General features: G+C 44.4%; 1 protein-coding gene across 1 annotated transcript; it reads left to right on the top strand.

Moving 5' to 3' along the window:
* Positions 1-1,135: 1,135 nt before the first annotated feature.
* BLOC1S4 (biogenesis of lysosomal organelles complex 1 subunit 4) lies at positions 1,136-22,564 on the top strand. Its single transcript, XM_061593616.1, has 5 exons — positions 1,136-1,510; positions 5,492-5,563; positions 8,374-8,475; positions 20,094-20,228; positions 21,434-22,564. The coding sequence occupies exons 1-5, from the start codon at positions 1,283-1,285 to the stop codon at positions 21,530-21,532; spliced, it is 636 nt and encodes a 211-aa protein (XP_061449600.1). The 5' UTR covers positions 1,136-1,282; the 3' UTR covers positions 21,533-22,564.
* The last annotated feature ends 1,521 nt before the right edge of the window (positions 22,565-24,085 follow it).

A 24,085-nucleotide genomic window follows, 5' to 3' on the forward strand; every position in this document is an offset into this window, starting at 1 on the left:
TTACGGCGGTTTTTGGGCATCGCGCACCATTCTATTCAATGGGTTCCAACCCGCCGTATGAGTGGGGCCCTACTGTACTAAAATGAGGATGTTTCTTCCAGATTGGGAAGTTAATTGTAACTGTTTTCTTCCTCCACTTACCTTTACCTTATTAGAAAATGCATTTGTTGCTGTTTGTGTTCTTAATGTGAAAAATTGTTTTCTCTGCTCTAATCTGAAAGTGGCCTCACTCCAGGTTGCTTGTCAAAGCTTTATATTCAGGGAAAGAACATTTTAAAAATGTTCATGTGGTTCCAATGAAATGCTAGTTAGACACACGAGATGGAAGAACCAAAATTGTGTACTTTTATTCAAGTTAGTCATAATATGTCAGGAGGTGAATATTTCTACAATAAAAAAATATGTGTTGGGAACCAACATTTTATTAACAAGAGCGTTTCACAAGTTCAATCCCTGGCAGATCTAGGTATGGATGGAGAAGCCGCTGCCAGTCAGTATAGATAACGCTGAGCTATGAGGCTGACCGTGGGTCCAAATATAAGAGAGTTTCCTATGCAAATACAATAGTCCCAAAATCTATATTCCCAAAATCTGGAATCCAGTGCTTTCTTTCAATTAGCGCAAGGGTTTATGCTTGCATAACAGAACTCTCTCCCTCCTCCCCCTAAGCGTGCCCCGCACCCTCCCCAAATCTGCTCCAGATGGTTGGGGGAACCCCCAGAACAGATTGGAGGGAAGTTCCGTTACGCAAGCGTAAATCCTTATGCTAAAAGAATGAGTTACTTAGCGCCAAACTAGATACAAGCCTATACATCAGTGGGGCTTTCTTCGTAAGTCGTATCCAGCGGAGGCAGTAACATGGTTTTTAAATGGTTAGAAACTTAAATAAGTTATTTTATATTTATAAATTCCCAGATCAATAAATGTGGAGAAGCCGAGAAGGGGAAGAAGAAAAAGAAGGAACAACGAAAACACATACGTCCATTCCCTTTGCTTTGCAGTTTATTCAACGCCAGCAAACCCTCGGGGGAGAGAAGCGGGAGCAAGTCCGCCTCTCCTCCTACGACAGCCAATCACGTGCCGAAAGGAATTACCCTTCGCCACGCCCCTAATTATAAAAGCCGGAGCATCAACTCCCTACTTTTGACAATGTCCCAGCTGGGTTTCCGTAGCGGGCAACGGCGCTTTGGCCGACAGTTGACGTTCCGACAGTTGAACAGCTCTTCGTCAGGTGACAGGCGGTTGGTCGACAGATGCGCGCGAGCGGAGTATAGGCGGGGAAATGGACGAGACGGTAGCGGTTGCCGCCGCGGAGGAACCGCCCTTAATCCCGCTGAGCGGCGACAGCGGCAACGTCTCACAGAGTCATAGCAGCGCCTCCGGTATCTGGGACGAAGACTCGGCGGAAGGAGATGCCTTTGGGGCGGACCTTCTGCTGGCAACGGCCGCGGCTGACTACGCCGGCTACCTGCTGCCCTCTCCACCGAGCGGGATCGCCTCAGCCGGGCAGGTGAGTGACTGAGTGGTCCTGCCCGTGGCTGCTCAGAAGTAAGCCTGGCTCTGAGCTCAGTGGGACGAACTAGCAAGCACGAACTGGCATGCCGGGAGGGGTAGTGCTTCTGGTGGGGCCAGCTTTCGACCTTTTCTGATCTGGGACCCACCTTTAACCCCAACCTCAAAGGGGAGCCTTGCGGCACAGTGCTGCGGAGGTTACTCAGAAGCAAAGCCCTCTACGTTCAGTGGGTGCCGGCTCTTGGATGAGCGTGCATAGGCTCGCTCCTTCAGTTTGGACTTTTTCTTTCTTTTCTAAATGGAAGCAGTACTATAGCTAGCACTTTATGGACTTACGGGCCTTGGACTTTGGTTTATGGCGTTTCCTCCTTAGACGATCATATGGATTGCTTCCATTATGCAACCTGAATCTGTGCGTATTTACTCAGAAGCGAGTCCTATTTTGGCCAACATTGTCTTCCAGTATTTGCATAAGATTGCGCACGAGAGTGGTGGTGATGAGACCCTAGTCTACAATGGTGTAGTAGTGCATACAGTGTCAGATGACGACTGGAGAAACCCAGATTCAAGACTCCACTAGGCACAGAAGCTCTTTGCATGACCTTGGGCTGGTCACCAGTTCTCAGCCAACCTACTTTCCAGGGTTGTTGTGAGGTTTAAAATGGTGGAAAGAAACATGTTTTTAGCTCTTAGGAGGAAAGGCAAAATATCAGTGTAAAAGAGCAGGATATCAATGTAATATAGCATTCATTATCATAATCAACAACAAAAACAGGAGATAAGAGGTTAGACAGGACTAGACATGAGAAAAATACACACAGAACTCCTCTTCCATGCTTTTACTGCTCCACTACACTCCTAATATTTTACAGCATTAAAAAAGCCAGTCATGATAAAATAATAAAAGTACTCTGAGCATGTGCAGTTTTCACATTTTATACTCAATTATTTTGGTTTCCCCCCATTGGCTTTTAGGCCAATTACTAGCTCTTAGCCTAACCTACCTCATAGGATTGCTGTGTAGATAAAAGGGAGGCCTGCATACACTGTTAGGTTCCTGGAGCATGTAAAGTAGCATTCACAGACTAAAAAAAAAAAGTGATGAGATGTCTGCCAATCACACCAGCTGTTTTTCACATCCAGTCTACATATACTTTTATGTGGCTACTGTAACCAATTTCTGTGCATATTTACTCAGAAGTCTCACCTTCTTCGGTGGATCTTATTTCAAAGTTTGTGTTTGTACATGTGTATAATAAGACTACAACCAAGAAATCCCTAGCCCTCACAGGAGATAATAGGAAAATAAAGCCAGGAAAAGCCCTTTTCACTGTTTATGATTGCTGGGCTCCTGATATGTTAGAGCAAAAAGGAGTAAACAGAAAGAAGTTTGCTAACCTTGATGTTGAAAAGATATGGAGCGCTTCAAGATAGGGGCCTTGTGTTGCAAGTGGGTCATTCAGGTTCAATTTTTCTGTGTTATGTGGGTGGCATGTTACTTTAAGGCATGGACATTCATTGCTATCCCATCTCTTGCCATCCACACCAGATGGTGGAGCTTGTTGGAATGTACCCGGGGGGGGGTTACTCTTTTGGAGGGAGGTTGGCCCTCCCTTCAGTCACTCCAGCATGCAGGTGCTTCTGTACCTGTGTGTGCACACACCTTTTTTTTTTTTTTTAGAACTGCGCAAGAGTATATGTTACCAGCCTTAGTTGATGGGTAGGGAGGGAGAGATATCCATTTCCATTTGGTTTATTTTTAATACTGAGATCTTACACAAGAGCAATATTTTAAGGCTTGCACAAGAGTGATAAAGATGTTTTGCATAAGATGTCTGTATTAAAAACAAGCAAACAAAAGTCTGATGTATGTCCTGCAATTGTAGCGCCCAAGATAATTCCTCATATGTACTGTGTGGAGCTCTTGAGAGAACAGTTTCTCTTAAGCAGCTTCTTGAAATTCAAATGTGCCTTCAGTATGTAGCAGTTGGTAGAAACAGGTACATTCAAACAAAATGGCTAGTAATGCAGTCCTAAATGTATGTACTCACAAGTAAGTCCTCTTGAATTCAGTAGAGCTTAATCCCAGGTAAGTGGGGTTAAAAATGTAGTAATCTAAACAGAAATAAAAGGGGGGGAGAACTGTCGTCTTTGGTATCTAGAGTAACAGTGAAGGAATACCCATAGTTATTAATTTTAAGATCATTCAGCGTTCATAGAAAATCTTAGTGGAATGTTACCCTGTCTCATGCTTGCAGAGTAAAGACTCTGATAAGCCATCATAACACTACAAGCTGTGAGATCAGAAATGTCATAGAACAATAGTTTGGGGGACAATATATATGGTCCTGAAGTTTAGAGCGCAATCCTATGTGTACAGGACTTGCTTTCAGGAAAATGTGTGCAAGAGTGCAGATAACTCTGGATCAGAAACTGCTTTGATAAGTCTGGTTCCTTTTACTTAGAAAATGGTCTTATTAAGGTTCCAGATGATCTTGACCTACCTGGCAGTTTGCTTCTTCAGCATTTATGTTGTGAAAAGTTTCTCCTCTGCCTTCCCCTTCTCTTTTGGGGTCTCTCAGGACCTCTCTTTTTACACTGTAACCTTGGGTAACCTCATCAGATCCCATGGCTTTCAGGACTGCCTGTACATCTTTTCCCCAGACATCTCCCCCTTTGGTCAGTCCTGTCTCCCCATCTGATATACCCACATGGGTGCCTGATTACTGCCTCTCGATGACTCTATGTCCAAGACTGAACTATTTATTTCCTCTCTCCTTCCACTCTTCTGTCCCTTTCCATATCTGTTGACATCATCACCATTTGCACTGTTGATCAGACATGTAGCCTTGCCCCTTCTTTATTCCAACATACAATCAGTTGCTAAGTTGTGATACTTTTCCATGTGCAACATTAGAAAAATCTGGCTATTCCTCTTGGTCCTGAGAGCTAAAACAGGTAATTTCCTACCACAATTACTGTACTCTGAGCGCCCTTTCTTATACCTTGGACCTCCTGCCTCTTTACAACTTTGCTGTCAAAATTATTCACCTTTCAGGTGCTCTGACCTCATGACACCTCTCATCTCTTTACCAGCTTACCATCTCCTTCTGTATCAAGCAGAAATATGACTTTTAAAGCCATCTTGTAGCTTTTTCCAACCCTATCTTTCTGCCCTTGTTTCTCATTATGCCCATTCTCATGAGTGCCTCTCTTCCAACTTGATTGCATTCAGCTGACTAAAGGTCTCCTGCTCCTTTTAACAAATGTACCAATTCTCCTTTGTTGCCATTTGCCCAAATTTCTTCCTTCCCTTGTGTTTACATAGTGTCAACAGAGTCTTGTGGCATCTTAAATATTAACACATTTGTTTTGATTGAATCTGATGCTGGCTGTGCATGAGCAGAACAGATTTCTGCTCAAGCAAAGGGACTTTTCCTTCCTCTCCTCCCCCCCCCCAAGACTGTGGAGTGTTGCCCAGCACTCTGGAGCAGATTTTGAGGACATGTGCTGAGCTGCAGGGAACAGGGATTAGAAGACTGGAAAGTCCCATTGTGTGGGTGGAATTTTGCTCATGCAGCGTTGGATTCCATTCTTTTGATTTTGCTGCCACCGATTAACAAAGCTACCCCTGTAGAAAGTGTATTTCTTATGCAACTTTGCAGTTATCCTGCATTATACCATATTTATCATAAAATATGATTGTATATTCCAGCAGTAATTATTAAATTTCAGAGCAAACAACACATAGAGAATGAGCCCCATAGCAGAAGACGCAGTTTCAGTAGAAAGTGCTGCAGTGGTCAGCATCTGGTGGCCTGAGATGTGCTCACCTGTTCCTTCTCTCTTACATCTCTTGCACTTTTTCAAATGGTTCAGAGACATGGGAAGGAGGGAGTATTATTTTTCCACTGTGGGTTCCCTGCTTTTTTGTTGTTGTTAGTTGGCTCTCTCCCACCATTGCTTTTGTTTTTTGCAGATTGAAACCTTAGACAAGAGTCTGGAAGATTTACTGACCAGAGTAGATGAGTTTGTGGGGATGCTGGACATGGTAGGTACACTCTTGGTTAATGTGTGAGTTACCCATGGTTAACAACCCTTGTTAAGGAGTTGGGGTGGTATGTTAGTCCTACTTAGAGTAGACCCAATGAAATTAAAAGATATGACTAACTTAGGTTCATTAATTTCAGTTGATCTACTTTGAGTAGAACTTAGGTGAATACAATCCTTGGTTTGCTTATTTATCATATTTATACCCCATCCTTCCTCCCAAAATGGAACCCAGGGGGCTTACAACAGAAAACTACCAAAAACCTTTAAAGCATAAAATCCTTAGTCAACTTATAAAAAAGCAATTGCTGCAGTTAAATATCTGAAGCTTAACATATTCTACACCTCAAGGGCCTGGATAAATGTTTTGACATTTCATTTAAACATCACCAGAGTGGAAAAGTGCCTAATTTTCCTTGGGAGGGAGTTCTGTAACTGGGGCACTATCAAGAGAACACCTTGTCCTTCATCACTCTTGTCTTTGCCTCTTCGGCTGACATGACCACGAGCAGCATCTCTGCTCCTGATTGTGGTTGGTAGGTATTGGGGAAAGCACTCCTTCTGGTACTTGAGTCCTGAGCCATTTGGAACTTTGAACACTAGTACCAGCCTCTTGAACTGAGCCCAGGAGCTTACAAACAACCAGTGCAGGGCTTTGAGGATTAGGATGAAATAATCCTCTTTCATGGCCCCACACAATGGTCTGACAGTAGCATTCTTGACCTGCTGCAGTTTCCAGACCATGTTCAAGATTAGCCTCATGTAGAGCGCATTGCAGTAATCTATATGGGAGGTTATTATTTATTAAATGTATATCCCACCCTTCTTCCTAGAAGGAGCCCAGGCGGCAAACACTCTAAAACATCTTAAAAACCCATTAAAACATCTTCAAAAACATTAAAACAAAACATCTTTAAAAGCATATTAAAAATTCCAACACAGATGCAGACTGGGATAAGGTTATCAGAGCACAGATACCTGAAGCCAGCTTGTCCCAATCCAGGAACAGCCATAGCTAGCAAACCAGCTGTACCTGATCATAGGCATTCCTCATCACTGAGGTCATGTGTGCCCCCATTGGCAGCCTAGAATTGAGGAGTACATTCAAACTATCATACCTGTTCTGTCAGGGGGAGTGCTGTTTCCGCAATTCCCAGAGTTGTATTAGCATTTTCTTCTAAGAACACAATTGATATAACTAGTGAGCCAGCCATTGAAATCAAAAGGCCTTCAGGCATGCTTCTACACCAACATGAAATGAAATACCAGAATGGAGGTGTGAAACTCCAAGCAGAGGCCTGTCCAGCCTCAGAGCAAAGAATGTAAAGAAAGCAAAGTAAATAATGCTTTAGACATTACTTGAATAACATGAAGAAACCTCTTAAGAATTTCTTAGAGCTAGGGTGGCTAGCCTGCGCCATCCATTTATTTTTGGACTCATGCTCTCATCAGCCCCAGCCAGCATGGCCAGTGGTCAGGAATTATGTGAACTGTAGTCCATCAACATCTGGGGACCCAAAGGTTGGGAAAGGCTGGTCTGGAGGGCAAAACGTTGCCACCCCTATGTTAGAAGTTTCAAAATTAATTGGCAATAATATAAAAAAAGGTAAACATTTGACCATTACAATAACAAAAACCAGTTGGCCTTCAGCTCTAGCTTGTATGTGTTGGTGTAATTCAGGAGCTGCCAATGTGGTGGGCACCAGTGTGTTCACCTGTACCTCCTGTGGCGCCCGCAAAAGGTATCAGTTAATATCCCCTCAAAAACCCAGAGTTCATGAGAAACTGCTCTTCCGGCTCTCCCGACTGCTTCCTGTTTGCAGTGGCTCACCCTCTCCTGTGTTGAACATGCCTCCACAAGTATGCCCACATTCCAAGGATGCCAGTATTGGACACTCACCCTCTCATCTATTCTGAACAGAGAAATGTAAAACATTTATCTCTGAGTGAGTGTAGCAATGGCTGATGTAGGTTCCTCCCCCCCCATTGATGGGGGGACATGACCACAACATTTTATGGTCCTCTCTGTTTTTTTCTGAACTTTTAGATGTGGCATTTTGTGTTAGGCCATGCCCCCATGGCAGCCATTTGGGGTTGGTGCCCATGATACTTTCTCAAAATTCCCAAAGTGCCCAGTGGCCCAAAAGGATTGGTGACTGGTATAATTTTTCAAATCTAGCTCATTCTTACGTATACAATTCTATTGTTTGTGGCATTCCAGCATGCCTGCAGGCATGCACAAATCTGCTCTGATCAGCAAAACAAAAAAAATCCGGCCATAACCAGTTTGATCTGAGCCAAATCCAGTTTTAAAACTAGGACATAGATATGTGTTTTCATTTTGATGATAGTTGCCCTTTTTATGAGCACCCTAGGCTCAAATTCCTTGTTTGTGTCCTTTAGTTCCTGTCAAACAGATGGACCAGATATGTACACTATGTCTTTGACTGCAAGTATTCACTATCAAGTAGAAAATTTGCTCTGGCAACTAAAAAAATATGAACCAGGCTTCAAAAATAACTAGGAGGTGGGATGTGAATTTCTTCTATTGTATTTTTAACACCTATAGCTTACTGTAGAATGTCAATATGTGATTTACATTGGGGGAAATACGTTGCTTTTTGTATAAATATTTGCTTGCTGAATATTCTAAAATGACTTTGTTTGCTGTTTATATTGGGGTGGCCTATGGGTTTAAACAGTAGTTTTATTCATTCATTTAGATGGTGGGCGAGATCGCCAGTCATCTTAATTTCATTATTTGGATTTTTCAAATGCTGTGCCAGGTTGACTTTTCTCATTTTTCTGTAGATTCGAAGTGATTCCTCTCAAGTAGTCAGTGAAAGCGTGCCACATATTCATGCAAAGGCCATGGAAATGACACAACTATATAGAAAGATTGACAAACTGGAGGTATGTGTTTCTAATGACAGTGTCACAGCCCCTTTTTACAGGGCTAATACGAATTAACCTAGGGACTGTTTTCTTTTTGATCCTGTAACATTATCAGTATAAAAGACATTAACCTAATCGAGTGATACCTTGCAGGCGGTTGAGCTCCCGAGTTTGTACAGAACCTTCTGCCTGCAAGAATTCCCAGTTGGACAGGAAGAAGTTTCCATATCCATTCCATTCTCTACATGCTGATGGGCCTCTGTCTTGAGCACTGTGTCCATTGCTGTGTGTAAAACTTATTTGAAACTGCCGTTCCTTTTCTTACTGCTTGCTCCTGTAAGCTGCATATACAGGAGGAGAAATGTGCCTGTAGTGAATCAGTGTAGTGAGGTACTGCAGAGGAACAGAAAGTTGGACTTACCGTGAAGTGTCCTTCTGGTCAGCAGAATGGGTTAACTCTCCTGAAGGCAGGGTCAGCACTATAACACAAAAGTTTAACTGGTGGCCAGCCGGAAGGGGGGGGGAACCTTCTCCCATTCTCCAGTTTGTGACACAGCTGTAAAAAACCGAGTACTGAGCAAGCCGGCCACACCACCTACATGAACTTGAAACTTGAACAGAGGATAGAAGAAGAACAAACGTTAATAAATCAGCACACTGTGTCAAGAAGGGATGAAGGGAGCCCTTGCTACTCTATCCAGAGGGGAGTGACCGGTGGTCACCAGAGGGTTTCTGGAAAGGTGCCCTCCCCACCCCACGGCCTAGGTTTTGCTACAGGGTGGGACTGTCTGCTCCACTCTCCGCTGACCAGAAGGACACTTCACGGTAAGTCTAACTTTCCATTCTCGGTCAGCGAAGGAATGGAGCAGACAGGAATGGGATGTACCTGAGTGGTGATCCCCCCTTACATCCTTGGGTGGGAGCAAACCTAGGCCACCACCCTCTGACGAACCCTTCTGCCAAAGGCAGCTTTGGCAGAAGCACATTTATCCACCTTGTAGTGTTCGATGAAGGTGGATGGGTGAGTCCAGGTGGCGGCTTTGCAAATTTCCTCCAGCGGGGCATCCTTGTGGAGGGCCGCTGTGGTGGCAGCCCCTCTAACTGAGTGTGCAGTGATCTCTGGAGGGGAAGCTCTCACTTTTGCCTGATAGGTCTTAACTATGCATTCCCTCACCCAGCAGCTGATGGTGGACCTGGACACCTCTAATCCCTGCGCCCCTTGTTTAAAAGACACGAACAGGGCCTCAGACCTCTTGAACGGTTCTGTACGGTCCAGATAGATCCAAAGTGCCTGCCTGACCGAGTTTATGCCACTTTTTCTCCCTGCGATGGAGTAGGTTGGGTCAGAAGTTGGGTAGAGAAATGTCCTGTCCCCTTTAAAATGAGGAATTAACCTTGGGTAGAAAATTGGGATCAGGGCGAAGAACCACCTTGTTTGGGTGAAAAATGGACAGTTCCTCCCAGATGCAGAGGGCTCCCAGTTCCCCCACCCTCCTGGCTAAGGTGATTGCCACCAGAAAAACTGTCTTGAGGGTGAGGTCCTTGATTGGTATTGAACATGCTTGTTCAAATGGATGTTGTGAGAGAGCTCTAAGGACTAACGAAAGATCCCAGGAGGGAAATCTGTATTGCACTGGAGGTGACAGCAGGGTTGCCCCTTGGAGAAAGCGTTTGACTCGAGGGTGAGAGGAAATGGAATGGCCCCCCACTGTCGGAAACACACTGCCTAGGGTCGCCGCCTGTCTCTTGAGCGTGTTGGGGGCTAGCCCCTGGTCCAGACCGTCTTGCAGGAAGTCAAGAACGGTGTGAATGTGGCATTCTGCGGCAGGTAACTGTTTGCATCTACACCACCTGTTGAACGCCTTCCATGTGAGATCATAAATTCTCTGGGTGGATTGTTTGCGGGAAGCCAGAATGGTGGAAACAACCCTCTCAGACAGCCCCTCTTCACTTAGCCATTGCCGCTCAGCCTCCAAGCGTGAAGCTGGAACCACTCTGGGTCTGGGTGAAGGATGGATCCTTGTGAGAGATCCGGTCTGGAGGGAAGACGCCACAGCGGACTAGAGCTGAGGTCCACTAGGTCGGAAAACCATGGTCTCCATGGCCACTGTGGAGCCACCACTATCACCTGGGCCTGGAGAACTCTGATTCTGCGCAGCAGCCTGGACAGAAGAGGTAGAGGCGGGAAGGCATAGAGGAGCCCCTGAGGCCAGGGGGCTCACAGGGCATCTATGTCCTGGACGCGTGGATCCCAGTCTTGTGCCATGATTTGGTCCAGTTGGGCATTCACCGATGAGGCAAACAGGTCCATGCACGGGAGCCCCCACTTCCGAGTGATCTCTAGGAACATGTCCCGGTGAAGGGCCCACTCTCCCTGGTGGACTTGTTCCCGGCTCAGCCAGTCGGCTTATGTGTTCAGGATCCCCTGTACAGGTATGCCTGAAATGGAAGCCAGGTGCCTTTCTGCCCACTGGAACAGCAGGTTGGTGTCTGTGATGTTCCTATATTAATGTATATATGGTAAGTGTTGTTGTTTTAGAAGATACATGGTAAGTGGAGTGAAAGAGGAGGGGGAGTGAATGGGCAGTAGAATGCGAGATGATTGGCTGAGTGTTTAAAATGGCTGAATGTATAAAAGGAAGAGTGAGAGTGGAATCGGGGGGGGGGAGAAGAGAAAGAGTGGATTGCTTGGTGGGGTTTAGAGAGTTGTTTACCAGGAGGGAGGTGGAGTTCGGATTAGTATTGAGTAAAACCATATGCTTATGTGCCTTAAGAAAAAATCTTGTTAATCTTGTTAGCTTTGTTATCTGTAATAAATACTTAATTTGGTTTACCAAAGGCCTGATCCTTGGCTGGGGTTTCACAGACCAGAAGGGAGGGTAAGGTAATGACCAAGGCTGAAGGGGAACTGTAACAAATGGTGGCAGCGGTGAAGAGAATAACAATACCAGTATTCAGAGTCTCTGGGAATACTAGTATTGGGACGTGACTGGTGGTTGCCTAGCAGGGGGATCTGTTGAGATCTGTGCTAGAGCGAATAGGGAAACCATAAGAGAGTGCGGTCCGGACTGGTGGGGTCCCTGGTGGTGCCTAGAGACAGGCAGTAACCACGAGCAGGTAGGAACCTGACAGGGAGAGCCAGGGAAGGACGCCTCACATGTGGTGTCAGTAGCGGTGGGATACGAACAACAGAGAATCCAGATACGAATACTAGAGAATCCAGAACAGTGGTGTGGCAAACTGAAATAACAAAACAAGATTTCTTGTGAGAGTGACTGGCAAAGAGTGTGTGGCAAAGAGTGAGTGAACTCAAACACCATGGCTGAATATATAAAAATGAAAAGAGAGGAGCTGGTGGAGAAGTGCGTAACATTCAATTTACCTCACGAGGGTAAAGGGGTAGATGAATTGAGGGTAGCACTAATAGGATTTGCAACTGCCCAGCAAAAACAACCTGTCGGAGAAGAGACCCCAGAAGGATACTCAACCAATCCCGCTTATATAGAGTATTTGAGAAAGAAGTTAAGATGGGAGCATGAGTTGGAAACTGAAAGATTGAGGAGGGAGGCTGATGAGAAAGAAAAGCAGCGGGTCTTTGAGGCTGAGGAAAAAGATAAACAGCGAGAGTTGGAAGCTGAGGAGTTGAAGATGGAAACTGAGAGAATGAGAATGGGGTTTGAGGAGAGGGAGAAGCAACGAGCAGTGGATGCCGAATTACAAGTAGAAAAGTTAAAATTTGAAAGAGAGAAGTTTCATTCTGATGAAACAAGAAAGGACAGAGATGGAGCAAAAATAAAAATTACTCCAAAGGACTTTGCTGTCTATGAGCCTGGTCAAGATCCTCAAATTTACCTCAGCACCTTTGAAAAAGCAGCTCAGTTGTGGGGGCTACCTGAAGATAAATACATGCAGTATTTATCAAACCTGATTAAAGGGAAATTGGCTGAGGTATACCAATATTTCCCCTCAGACAGGCTCGTCACCTATGCTGAATTCAAAGAAACAGTGTTTAAAAGATTCAGACTGGGGCCTGATTATTTTAGAAAGCTTTTCAGAAATTGCCAGATACAGACAGGGAGGTCTTTTGTGGAACTGGGAGCAAAGTTGATGGATATATTTGGAAAGTGGATGAGTAGTGCCAAAGCTCAGTCAGTGGAAGAGGTGAAAAGCCTCATGATACTGGATCAATTATACCATCAGTTACCACCAGAAATAAGGCTCCTGGTCAAAGACCGTTCCCCTACATCTGTGCAGGAGGCCGCAGAGTTGGCGGATCACTTCGCCTCCAATAGAACTGGCTGGGTGGGGAAAACATCAAGAGAGTTTAAACCCAGACCATATAGTGCTGGCAGAAGGGATGTGGTACCACAGCGAGTGAGTCCTCCATTAAAATCTGAAGGGCACAGGACACCCCAGAGTGGATCTGTGTACCCTAAAAGTGAGGAGAAATTATGCTACAAATGTGGTAGACCAGGGCACCTACGTTTTCAATGTGAGGTTGCCAACCCCAGTAGTAATCCTGCTCAGACAAGGGCAGTGAAAACAGAGCCCAAGGCTTTAGAAACAGCGAAAAAGGTTCAGTTTTGCCAGATGAACTGGACAGAAGTAACAGACCTTGATTCAAGTCTGAGAGAGGAAGTGAGTGTACAAGGGGCAAATTATTGGGCATTACTTGATACTGGTGCCACTCAGACCTTACTGAGGCCAGATTTAATAAAATCTGAGGTAATATTACCTCAGGAAACTGTGACTATCCAAGGAGTGAGAGGTCAACCAGAAAGTTTGCCTGTGGCCCTGGTGGATATGACTTGGAGAGGCCGAGAGGGCCGATATAAAGTAGGCATTAATGCCCAGCAACAAGAACCAGTAATACTGGGAAGGGATGTAATGGGCGCCCAAGGAAAGATCTATGTAGTGACCAGACAGCAAATTGGCAGAGAAAAAGAAGCCATATTAAGGGGGGCTGAAACAAACAGGGTGGAATCTGTTAGCCAGCCTCAGGTCACCATAGCAACCACTAGCAGGCCTGGTGAAGGAGACAAAATGTATCAAGTGGTCTCTGGGGAAGAAGCAGATCAATTCAGGGAAGAGCTGCATAAAGATATAAGCTTGAAGCAGATAAAGGAACAAGCCCTGACCCAACAGATTCCTTTCACTGACAAACTGAGGAATCAAGTTGTGTGTGAGAATGGGATTTTATATAGACTGTGGATGCCTGCTGAGAGAAAGGATGAATGTGAACCAGTGAAGCAATTGATAGTACCTAGCAAATACAGAACCAGATTGCTAGAGGTAGCCCACGATGTCCCATGTGCACGACATCTGGGAATAAAAAAGACCAAGAGGAGATTGGCTGCACATTATTATTGGCCAAATATCTCCAAGGATGTAAAACAACATTGTCTATCTTGTGGAATATGCCAAAAGGTGGGAAAAAGTGGAGTAAAGACCAAGGCACCCTTAAAGCCCCTTCCTATAATTGGACAACCCTTTTACAGAGTGGGAATAGATTTGGTGGGCCCTTTTTCCAAACCCACAAGGCATGGCAAGAAATATCTAGTGGTGGTGGTGGATTTTGCCACCAGGTACCCAGACGCAGAAGCACTGAGATCTGTAGAAGCCCCTGTAGTGGCAGAGGCTTTATTAAAAATCTTTATGAGGCTGGGTTTCCCTCATGAAGTGCTGACAGATCAAGGCAGTGTATTCATGGGAGAAGCGATGCAATGTATGTGGAAATGTTGTGGTCTAAAACATCTAAAGACCACTGCTTACCATCCCGCCACTAATGGGCTAACTGAGAGATTCGATGGAGTTTTGAAGGGCATGATAAGAAGCTATGTTCAAGATCACCCACAAGACTGGGATGAACGTTTGGGATGCTTCTTATTTGCATACAGAGAAGTCCCTCAGGAGTCAACAGGCTTCTCACCCTTTGAACTAATGTTTACTAGAAAAGTGAGGGGACCTTTGGAACTGCTAAAAAATTCATGGGAAGGAACTCTGGGAGAGTACAAAACTTCTGTAGTAGATTTTGTATTGGAATTCTGCAATAAATTAACATCAATGATGGAAATAGTGAAAGAGAATTTGAGGCATGCACAGGAGAAGCAAAGTTACTGGTATGACAGAACAGCCAGAGAACGTGTGTATGATGTGGGAGATATGGTTATGGCGTTCATACCCAGGAAACATGACAAATTACAGGCTAACTGGGAAGGACCATATACCATCAGAGAAAGGCTTGACACAGTGACATATGTAATCACCACAGACCAATTAAACAAAAGCAAAGTGGTTCATGTAAATATGTTAAAGCCTTACCATACCAGGGATGCAAAGGTGTTGCAAGTTACCTTATTCCCTGAGGGAAGTGGGCCTGAACTTCCAGATTTGGTACAGGAAAGCAAAGACAAAGGAGGGGTAGATCAAGTGGAATGGTCAGAGGAGGTAGAGGAAGAAGTAAAAGAAGAGATTCTGAGAGTTTTGAAAACCTATAGGAATCTCTTTAGCAACAAACCTGGCCGAACCAGTATAGTTATACATTCCATTGATACTGGAGATCATGCCCCAATCAGATCTGTTCCGTACCGTGTGAATGGGAAAGTTTTGAATGAGATCAAAAAGGAGGTGGAAGATATGCTGGAATTAGGAGTGATCAGGGAATCCATCAGTCCCTGGGCCTCAAGTATTGTCCTGGTTCCGAAAAAAGATGGAACGACAAGGTTTTGCATTGATTATCGGCTAATCAATAAAATTACTGTCCCAGATGCGTATCCTATGCCTAGGGTAGACGTAATGTTAGAGTTATTGGGGGCAGCAACCATTATCTCTACACTAGATCTCTGTAAAGGATTTTGGCAAATGGAACTAGACGAGCAATCCAGAGCCAAAACTGCCTTCAGTACACCAGATGGGTTATATGAGTTTGTGACCTTACCCATGGGACTAAGGAACTCACCAAGTTCATTTCAGAGGCTAATCAATACTGTGTTGCGAGGCATGTCAGATTTTGCAGTGGCCTATATTGATGACGTGGCCATTTTTAGCAAGTCGGTGCCTGAGCATGTCCAACACCTGACAACAGTATTGGAGGCCTTAAGAAAAGCAGGCCTCACAATAAAAGCTAAGAAATGCCAGTTTGGACTAAAGGAAGTAATCTATTTAGGACATAAGGTGGGGAGTGGGAAAATCACCCCCTTATGGAGCAAGGTGGAGGCAATACAAGCGTGGCCGATCCCCTTAACCAAAAAACAAGTAAGGGCATTTCTGGGTGTGGCTGGATTTTATAGGAAGTTTGTGAGAAATTTTGGGGAAATAGCAACCCCCTTGCATGAATTAACAAAGAAGAAGTGTTCTGAGCGTGTGGTATGGACGGATGAATGTCAGAAGGCTTTTGATCTACTGAAGCAAGCCTTGTGCCAAGGACCCATATTAATAGCACCAGACTATGAGAAACCATTCATCGTGGCTACAGATGCGTCGGACCTAGCGCTGGGAGCCGTCTTGCTACAGGAGAGAGAAGGCACCAGACATCCAGTGGCGTACCTGAGTCGCAAGCTGACGCCGAGGGAGAAAAACTATTCGTCGGTCCAGAAGGAGTGCCTAGCGGTCGTGTGGGGACTAAACAAGTTGCGCCCATACGTGTGGGGACGAAGATTCACAGTGACTACGGGTCATCGGGCCTTGTTATGGTTGCAGACTATGAAAAACCATAACACTATGCTGCAGAGGTGGTCCTGGGCCCTACAGGACTATCAAGTGGACTTCCAGTTCATCAAAGGCAAGGACAATGTACTGGCCGATGGACTTTCCAGGCAAGTGGCTGGGACTGCAGTGACGTGACCAGACAGAGGAACAAAGAAAGACATTTTCCCCATAGAGACTTTTATTTGTTAACGCGACGTATAAATCCTGGAACAGGAATAATACTCTGCTGTTGTTTAAGGGGGGGGGGAATGTGATGTTCCTATATTAATGTATATATGGTAAGTGTTGTTGTTTTAGAAGATACATGGTAAGTGGAGTGAAAGAGGAGGGGGAGTGAATGGGCAGTAGAATGCGAGATGATTGGCTGAGTGTTTAAAATGGCTGAATGTATAAAAGGAAGAGTGAGAGTGGAATCGGGGGGGGGGAGAAGAGAAAGAGTGGATTGCTTGGTGGGGTTTAGAGAGTTGTTTACCAGGAGGGAGGTGGAGTTCGGATTAGTATTGAGTAAAACCATATGCTTATGTGCCTTAAGAAGAAATCTTGTTAATCTTGTTAGCTTTGTTATCTGTAATAAATACTTAATTTGGTTTACCAAAGGCCTGATCCTTGGCTGGGGTTTCACAGACCAGAAGGGAGGGTAAGGTAATGATCAAGGCTGAAGGGGAACTGTAACAAATGGTGGCAGCGGTGAAGAGAATAACAATACCAGTATTCAGTCTCTGGGAATACTAGTATTGGGACGTTACTGGTGGTTGCCTAGCAGGGGGATCTGTTGAGATCTGTGCTAGAGCGGATAGGGAAACCATAAGAGAGTGCGGTCCGGACTGGTGGAGTCCCTGGTGGTGCCTAGAGACAGGCAGTAACCACGAGCAGGTAGGAACCTGACAGGGAGAGCCAGGGAAGGACGCATCACAGTCTCCCTCTGAAGAGGGCCTGATTTTGTGCCCCCTTGTTTGCAGACATGTGATTTGGCTCCTGGAGTGCTAGTCGGATTGCTCTGCTCTCCAACCAGTTGATTGACTGGCACCGCTCCTGCACTGACCACTTCCCCTGTGCGATGTTGGAGCAACAGGTCGCCCCCCCCCCACCAGATAGGCTCGCATCTGTGGTGACTATTGAGACTGTTGGAGCTCTGCGGGAAAGGCCTTTCTCCACATGAGGTAGACGTCCCCACCACTGGAGGGACTCCCGTGCATGCCTTGGGAGGGTGATGAGCCAGTTCTGGCGTGAGGTGATCTGGTCCTGATATGGAAGCAGCAGCCACTGCAGGGCTCTTGAGTGGAAGCGCACCCACGGCACTGAGTCTATGGCTGCTATCATGGAGCCCTGCAGCTGAGCCAGTTCCATCAGCGGATCCTGGCTGCTTTGCAGGCACGTGTGCAGCTGGTGCAGGAGCTTGTCCGTGCAATCAGTGGACAGGAAGAGCTTGCTTTGAGCTGTGTTGATGACCACTCCCAGAATTTGAAGACGCTGGGTGGGTATCAGATGGCTCTTGTCCCTGTTGATGATGAAGCCGTGGTTCTCCAGACATTGGATGGTAGTATGGAGATCCCATTGCGCCACTGTCGCTGAAGAGGCCCTCACCAGACGGTTGTCCAGGTAAAGGTATACGTGGACTCGCTGAGTGTGAAGGTGTGCCACTACTGCTACCATTATTTTGGTGAACACTTGCAGGGCCGAGGTGAGGCTGAAGGGCATGGCCCTGTATTGAAACTGGTGGTGGCCATGTGCAAAGCGGAGGAAGCGTCTGTGCTGCTGGAGAATGGGGACATGTAGGTATGCCTCTGTGAGATCTATAGATCCCAGGAAGTCCGCAGGTTGAATGGCTTCCGCAATAGACCTGAGCGTCTCCATCTTGAATTTCTTTGTCCGCAGGAAGCTGTTCAGAAATTTTAAATCCAAGATGGCGTGGTAATTGCCATTGTGTTTGGGGACTGTGAAGAACACACAGAAAACTCATGAGGACTGCTGATGCTCTGGCACGGGTTCTATGGCGCCTATCTGAAGGAGGTGAAAAATGGCATCCAGGGTTCTCTGGCACTTCTTTGGCTGACGAGATGGAGGAGCTGGAATATGCCTGTTATGCACTGGGGATGGTATAGGGGAATCCTTCCCCGAGAGCTTCCCTTCTTCCTTTTCTGAGTCTGATGCAGCAAATGATGGGGGAGCGTCCTCCCCGTAGGAGCCTGGGCTAAGGGAAAGGCAGTCAGATGGGAACCCAGAGCTGGAGCAGCTTTTGCGTTTATCTTTGTGTGGTTTAGGCTTCTGTAAGGAGCCCCTTCTTTTACTCTTCCCCTTTCCCTAACTGGGCTGGCCTCCCAGGAAGAGGAGGAGGAAAATGAGAAGAAACCATGGCAGCATGCCCTGGAGTGCTTACAGCCTTTTTTCCCTATGTGCACAGGCCCTATGCTTGGCTAAGGAAGCCCCTGCCTCCTTCATCATGGCCTTGTTAAATCAGGCCAACACGGCCGAAGAGGTAGAGGGCTTATCTAGATGGTGAGATTTGGCACGCTTTTTTCCTGCAGGAGCCACGTGTGCATCTTCCCCTTCCTCCCCCCCGGCTGAGTAGAAGGGAGCTGAGGAAACAAAACTATTTCAGGTGGGGAGTCTAGCATGCTTCCTGCCACTGAGGCTAGAGTGACTAATGGATTGCCTAATTGAGATGTAGATTCCCCCCCTCACTGCATCTTCCTCTGCAGAGACACGAGAAGGGCTGTCTTTTCCCCCAGGCATCATTAAAAATCCCAGCTGAAGAGAGAAAAAGGCCGGGGATGGAGTTTCCCCCTCCCCCCCCATTAGAAAAAGAAAGCTTAGCGGCTTTACCCGAGAACAATGTAGCAAGGAGGCCAACCACGCTTAGGGGATGCCCGTTGCCCCAGGGGGGGGTTTGAATCAACAAAATGCCTTGGATAGTGAAAGACCAATCTCTGCTCCTCCAAGGTCTTAAAACGCTCCTAAAAGCTTCCCTCTCCTTGGGACTGTGAAAGAGCGTTCGATAAGGGACAGCGGGGGGGGGGGGCAGACAGATCCTGGCCTCCGCCTCTTCCATGCACTTCCAGCACCTCTTCAGAAAGAACAAGCCCTCTCTTCCTCCCTCCAATCTGGTTATTCAGTGAGGGCAGGAAGTGAAAGAAGAGAAGCAGAAGTCTGTGCGCTTCAACTGCAGTTGATGATGATAAACTCTGAGAAGAGCAGAAAAAATAGCTAAAACTGTTCCTAAAGGAATAGGTTGACACTGTAGCTCGCTGAAGGCAGAGTCAAAAACTGGAGAAGGGAAGAAGGTTCTTCCCCTTCTGGCCGGCCAACAGTTAAACTTTTGTGTTATAGTGCTGACTCTCCTCCAAGAGGTAACCCATTCCTGTCTGCTCCACTCCTCCGCTGACCGAGAACTGCTTGTCATGTTATATCTGACGTATACACTGGTCTTACACTGTCAAAATCATGACTCGCTTTTCAAAGATTTCAAATGAGTTTAGAAACTCAAAATACAAGGAATTTTGGGATTCATCATTTGTTCTTTTCCCCTCAACTATTGTGCTTCCATAATCATTGCTTTTGATAATTATGTATAGGTAACTTTTTAAAGACATAGGCATGGACACTGAATCTCAAGGTTCTAAAAAAATTTTTGAACGTGGTACTCAAGTGCTTGCATAAACTATTTATTGTACATGTATTAAACAGAAGTACTTTTCCACAATCTGATGCAGAGTTAAGTGTGTGTAAAAGTCCATTGATTTCCATGTATTTGAATGGTTTTTAAATTTCATGTATTAAGAAATCAAATTTCAGTGCATTTTCTGACATCTGAAATAGATATTTTTTTTTTACGTGACAAATAGAACTACTTGGCTAAGAAATGTTCTTTTAGTATTTTTCTGTACTTGCACACATGCTATTGATGGTCTGTTTTGTTTTGTTTTGATCAGGCCTTTGTTAAAATGGTTGGAAATAATGTGTCTGGGCTGGAGGAACAGATCATAAAGGCAGAATCAGACCTTGGAACTTTTCCAAATACTTTTAAAAAACTTCTACAGACAATCAATGTGCCATCTTTTCTTAATGTAAGTTTTCTTCATTAAAAATAAAAATACTGTAAAAATGCACTTGATATCTAAGATCAAGCCATAAGCTTTTTTAAGTTCAGATGTCAGCCTATTAGAATAGTTAAGGCTCCCTGAATGTGTTTGTAAGCCTAGAACAGCAACTTTGGAAAGCAAAATCTCCCCCACTGTTGATACAGTTGGTTGAGCCTGGCAGTCAACACATGGATAAATGAGTGCATTTAAAATTTAGATATATAAAAGAGCATGAAACACACAAATACAATCTAGATCACTTTCTTGGATTGTTATATCCCTCATAGACAACTGCTTACATCATGCCTCTTTCCTTCAAGATATCTTTTTTCCCTGTTGCACTTCTCTGAAACAAAAATTGCTTTGGAGATCACTGGTGAATTGGAACTCTCTGTACCAGCCTTTCCCAACCAGTGTGCCTCCAGATGTTGTTGGACCACAGCTCCCATCTTTCCTGACCATTGGCAATGCTGGCTGAGGCTGATGGGAGTTGTGGTCCAACAACATCTGGAGGCACACTGGTTGAAAAAGGCTACTCTATACATACGGTAATGGAAAAGTACTGTTTTTTAAAGAGATCCCTTAAGTATTGAATTGATGATAACAATCTTCCTGCACTGGCAAACCTATCCTCTCTTCTCCCCACCAACCAGTAGAAAGTCTCATAATAGTTCACCTTGCTATCTTAGAGAGGCCTTTCTACAGCCATTTGGAAATGTTTGTTGCTTCCATGAGAAATGAATGACAGATTGTCTGCTCTATTCCTTCTCCTTCTCAATTTTTTTTTGTTGGTCCTACCTGCTTTGTGGTCCAGGGCCTGATGACCAATACATCTTTTTACAGAAACAAAACCTAGCAAAATTCTGGTGTGTGTATGCCTATTCATCCCTTTAATGCTTATGTGTACACAAGTGTTTTCAAACTGTGGAAAGATTGAAGGCATAAGAGCTTGAAAATGCCTTTTGCTGGGAATCGCAAGTGGTGAGAGTGCTGTTCTCTGGTCCGGCTTGTGGGCTTCCCTTAGACATCTGTTTGACCACTAAGATCAGAATGTTGGATTAGATCTAGCAGGGCTCTTGTGTTCTTAAGCTACTATTAAAATTGCTGTGGAAATAATGAGTTCTAAAATCTAAACTTTGTATCTTATTTTGTTGTGTTCAATTATTTTAACATACAGATTTTAATTGCAGAAATCATCCTCAAGGCAGAATCAAACTCTTTATCAACCACCTGACCTTTTCAAGACAGAAGACTACTTTCCTTGTCTTGGTGAAACACAGTATATGTGATTTAGTTGACAATGACATCTAAAAGTAGTATTATTTGAAATCCATGCTGGCCATAGGTTGTTGCACATCTTTGGAAATAACCTGCCAAGCGTCCCAGTCTCCCTTAAAACGTATTTACTTCAATTTGTTTTTTTAGAGAATTATGCTACTTTTCCAGTCTTCCTAAAGGGTAACCTATATACATGTGATGGGCAGCTAACTTTTCCAGAAAGCCACTTTGAAGTGGTAGGGAAGCAAACACAGACTTATGCCACGTGACTTTCAAGCATGACAGTAGGACTCATGGAAAAGAACGGGCTTCTTTATCCCTCAGCCACCCACATATACCTTTTTTACCTTTTCAACATGAACAGGTAAGGAGGGGAAGCATGTATACTCTTTTGCAGGTTCCTTAGTTCTTCAGCTCCCTTATCTTTGAACCAGAAATAGCTCAAGTGGGGAGGGATACAGAGCCAAGGAAGAGATTTCACCCATCTCTCTCCCCCAGAAAAAGGCTTGATTAGGGGAACGTACTGGCCTATGGCTGCCAAACTATATTAATACTCTCTTACTTACTCTTATTTTGGAACTTGGAATAATGAAATGTACAAATGCCCATCTGCAAGTTAGGGATAAAGTGGGGGGGTGGGGAGAGGACAGAGAAAATGTACATTTTTGCATCTAATATTCTTGATTTGCTGCTGCTCATTATTAACCCACATACCACAAGGATGTTTTTTTAAATTGTTCTGTGGTACTTTTAAGTGCAATAAGGACCACAACTATACATTCATGCCCTTTAATTAATGTGGCTGGAGTCCGTTCAACACCTTGGGTGGAAATACACTGTTTAAACAAAGAGAAGCAAAAGCTCCTTTGTTCTTTGAACTGCTGCAGAGTAAAGGAAAACTAGACTATGTGCTGCCTGCTCTTAACATTTCAGGGGAACCGTATCTGACAGTCCTTTTTGGTAATATTCTAATACTTTTGTACATAAAAGAGCAATGACCAAAGCTCTTATAACTTAAAATTTAATTAAAAGTTTAAATAAGATTCTTCATTGTATGAAATCTTTATTTTTAAACTATAAACATGTAAGGCTGCAATCCTATCTCCACATACTTGGAAGCCCCACTGAATTCAGTAGTACTTCTAAGTAGATATGGTTAGGATCATGCTGTACTTATTTCAAAAAGCAAGCTATTCACACCTGGTTCACGTGATCATCTGTTTTCAGTCTTTGGTACTGCTGACTAATCACTTCATGGATACTTTTGTCATGTATGTTCAATATTTTTCAGTGTTTCTATCTATGCCCATTTTCTGTAAAGGTTTCTGAAGAATTGGGTCATCTTTGCTTTCCAGTCTCTCATTGTCTGTCCTATTATTTGCTCTCCAGTACCATCTTTATGCTGCTGCTCTACACTCTTTTCTATACCTTCTTTCTTGCGCAATGCTCCTCTCTCTCAGTAGATCAGTAAGTGCCCATTTTCTCAAACTCAGCTCTGCCAAAATCGTCCTTACTGTTTCAACATCACTTTCTGTTGTCCTTGATGCTGTTCTGAAGCTCAGTCTTGGAATACATTTTTCCTTTTCCCCATGTGCTCATAGAGCCCTGCCATTTCCAGCTTAATTGATATAACCAAAACACACTTTCTTCTCCAGAGTAGCCTTTTCTTACTTGGTGCCCTCCAGAATTTTTGGACTACACCCCCTATTTACCTCAGCTAGTATGTGCCAGGTTGAGCAAGGCTGTTCCAGGGGCACTGCCAAGATTTTAATTCATGCTCTTAATTTTCCACTTGAACTAAAGAAACAATCAGTTGTCCCTTTTTTAAAAAAAATAAAATCCTAAACCTATCAGTTCTGGCCCAAATGTTGCTTATCCTATGTTAAGTGTTCCACTTTTTCTTCATACCACTTTCTTTACTGGCTTCATTTTTGTCTTCACTTTAACCTGCTTGTACTTGCTTTCAAATGTCTCCATGCTCTTGCCTCGCTGTATCTTCTTTCTCCAACTGCTCTTCCCTGAAACCTTCAATCAGAATAGGGAATTTGTGGCATTGCCAATGCTTTTGGACTACAACTCCCATCATCCCTGATCATTAGCCATGTTGATTGGGACTGATGGGAGTGGGCCACAGGTACCCATCTTCTAATTACATTATTTTCTATTCATTGTCTATGCTCCTTGTCCCAACCACTGAGAACCCTTTCCATCTGGCATCCGTTCCTACAGTCAAGCATCTCCACAAGACACCTTTTTCATTTTGGCTTTTTTCAATTGACTCGTTTTCACCTTGCTTTTCTAACATATCTTTTTTTGAGCAACTTATGAGCAGGCAAAAGGGTCTGGGCTTTTTTTTTAACGTATTAAGGTGCTTTATTGACCATTTAAAAAATTTTGTGCTTCCATGTTTTTATACTTCTTTTAAGTGTGTGTGTGGGGGGGGAACAATAGGTCTTGTCTGGATGCAGGACAAAGCCAGGTTTTCATGCAATAAATAAAATGCAGAGCTAGAGCTCCCTGTGTTATTGGATTTTCTATTTTATGAAAGTCTTCCATTTCATCTT

Source organism: Rhineura floridana, chromosome 1 (assembly GCF_030035675.1).
Source record: "Rhineura floridana isolate rRhiFlo1 chromosome 1, rRhiFlo1.hap2, whole genome shotgun sequence".
Classification (NCBI taxonomy): domain Eukaryota; kingdom Metazoa; phylum Chordata; class Lepidosauria; order Squamata; family Rhineuridae; genus Rhineura; species Rhineura floridana.

Excerpts from the sequence above, each read along its gene's own strand:
- BLOC1S4 (XM_061593616.1), top strand. The coding sequence starts at position 1,283 with ATGGACGAGACGGTAGCGGTTGCCGCCGCGGAGGAACCGCCCTTAATC. Across the intron at positions 1,511-5,491 it reads GGATCGCCTCAGCCGGGCAG|ATTGAAACCTTAGACAAGAG; the intron begins GTGAGTGACTGA and ends TGTTTTTTGCAG. Across the intron at positions 5,564-8,373 it reads TTGTGGGGATGCTGGACATG|ATTCGAAGTGATTCCTCTCA; the intron begins GTAGGTACACTC and ends ATTTTTCTGTAG.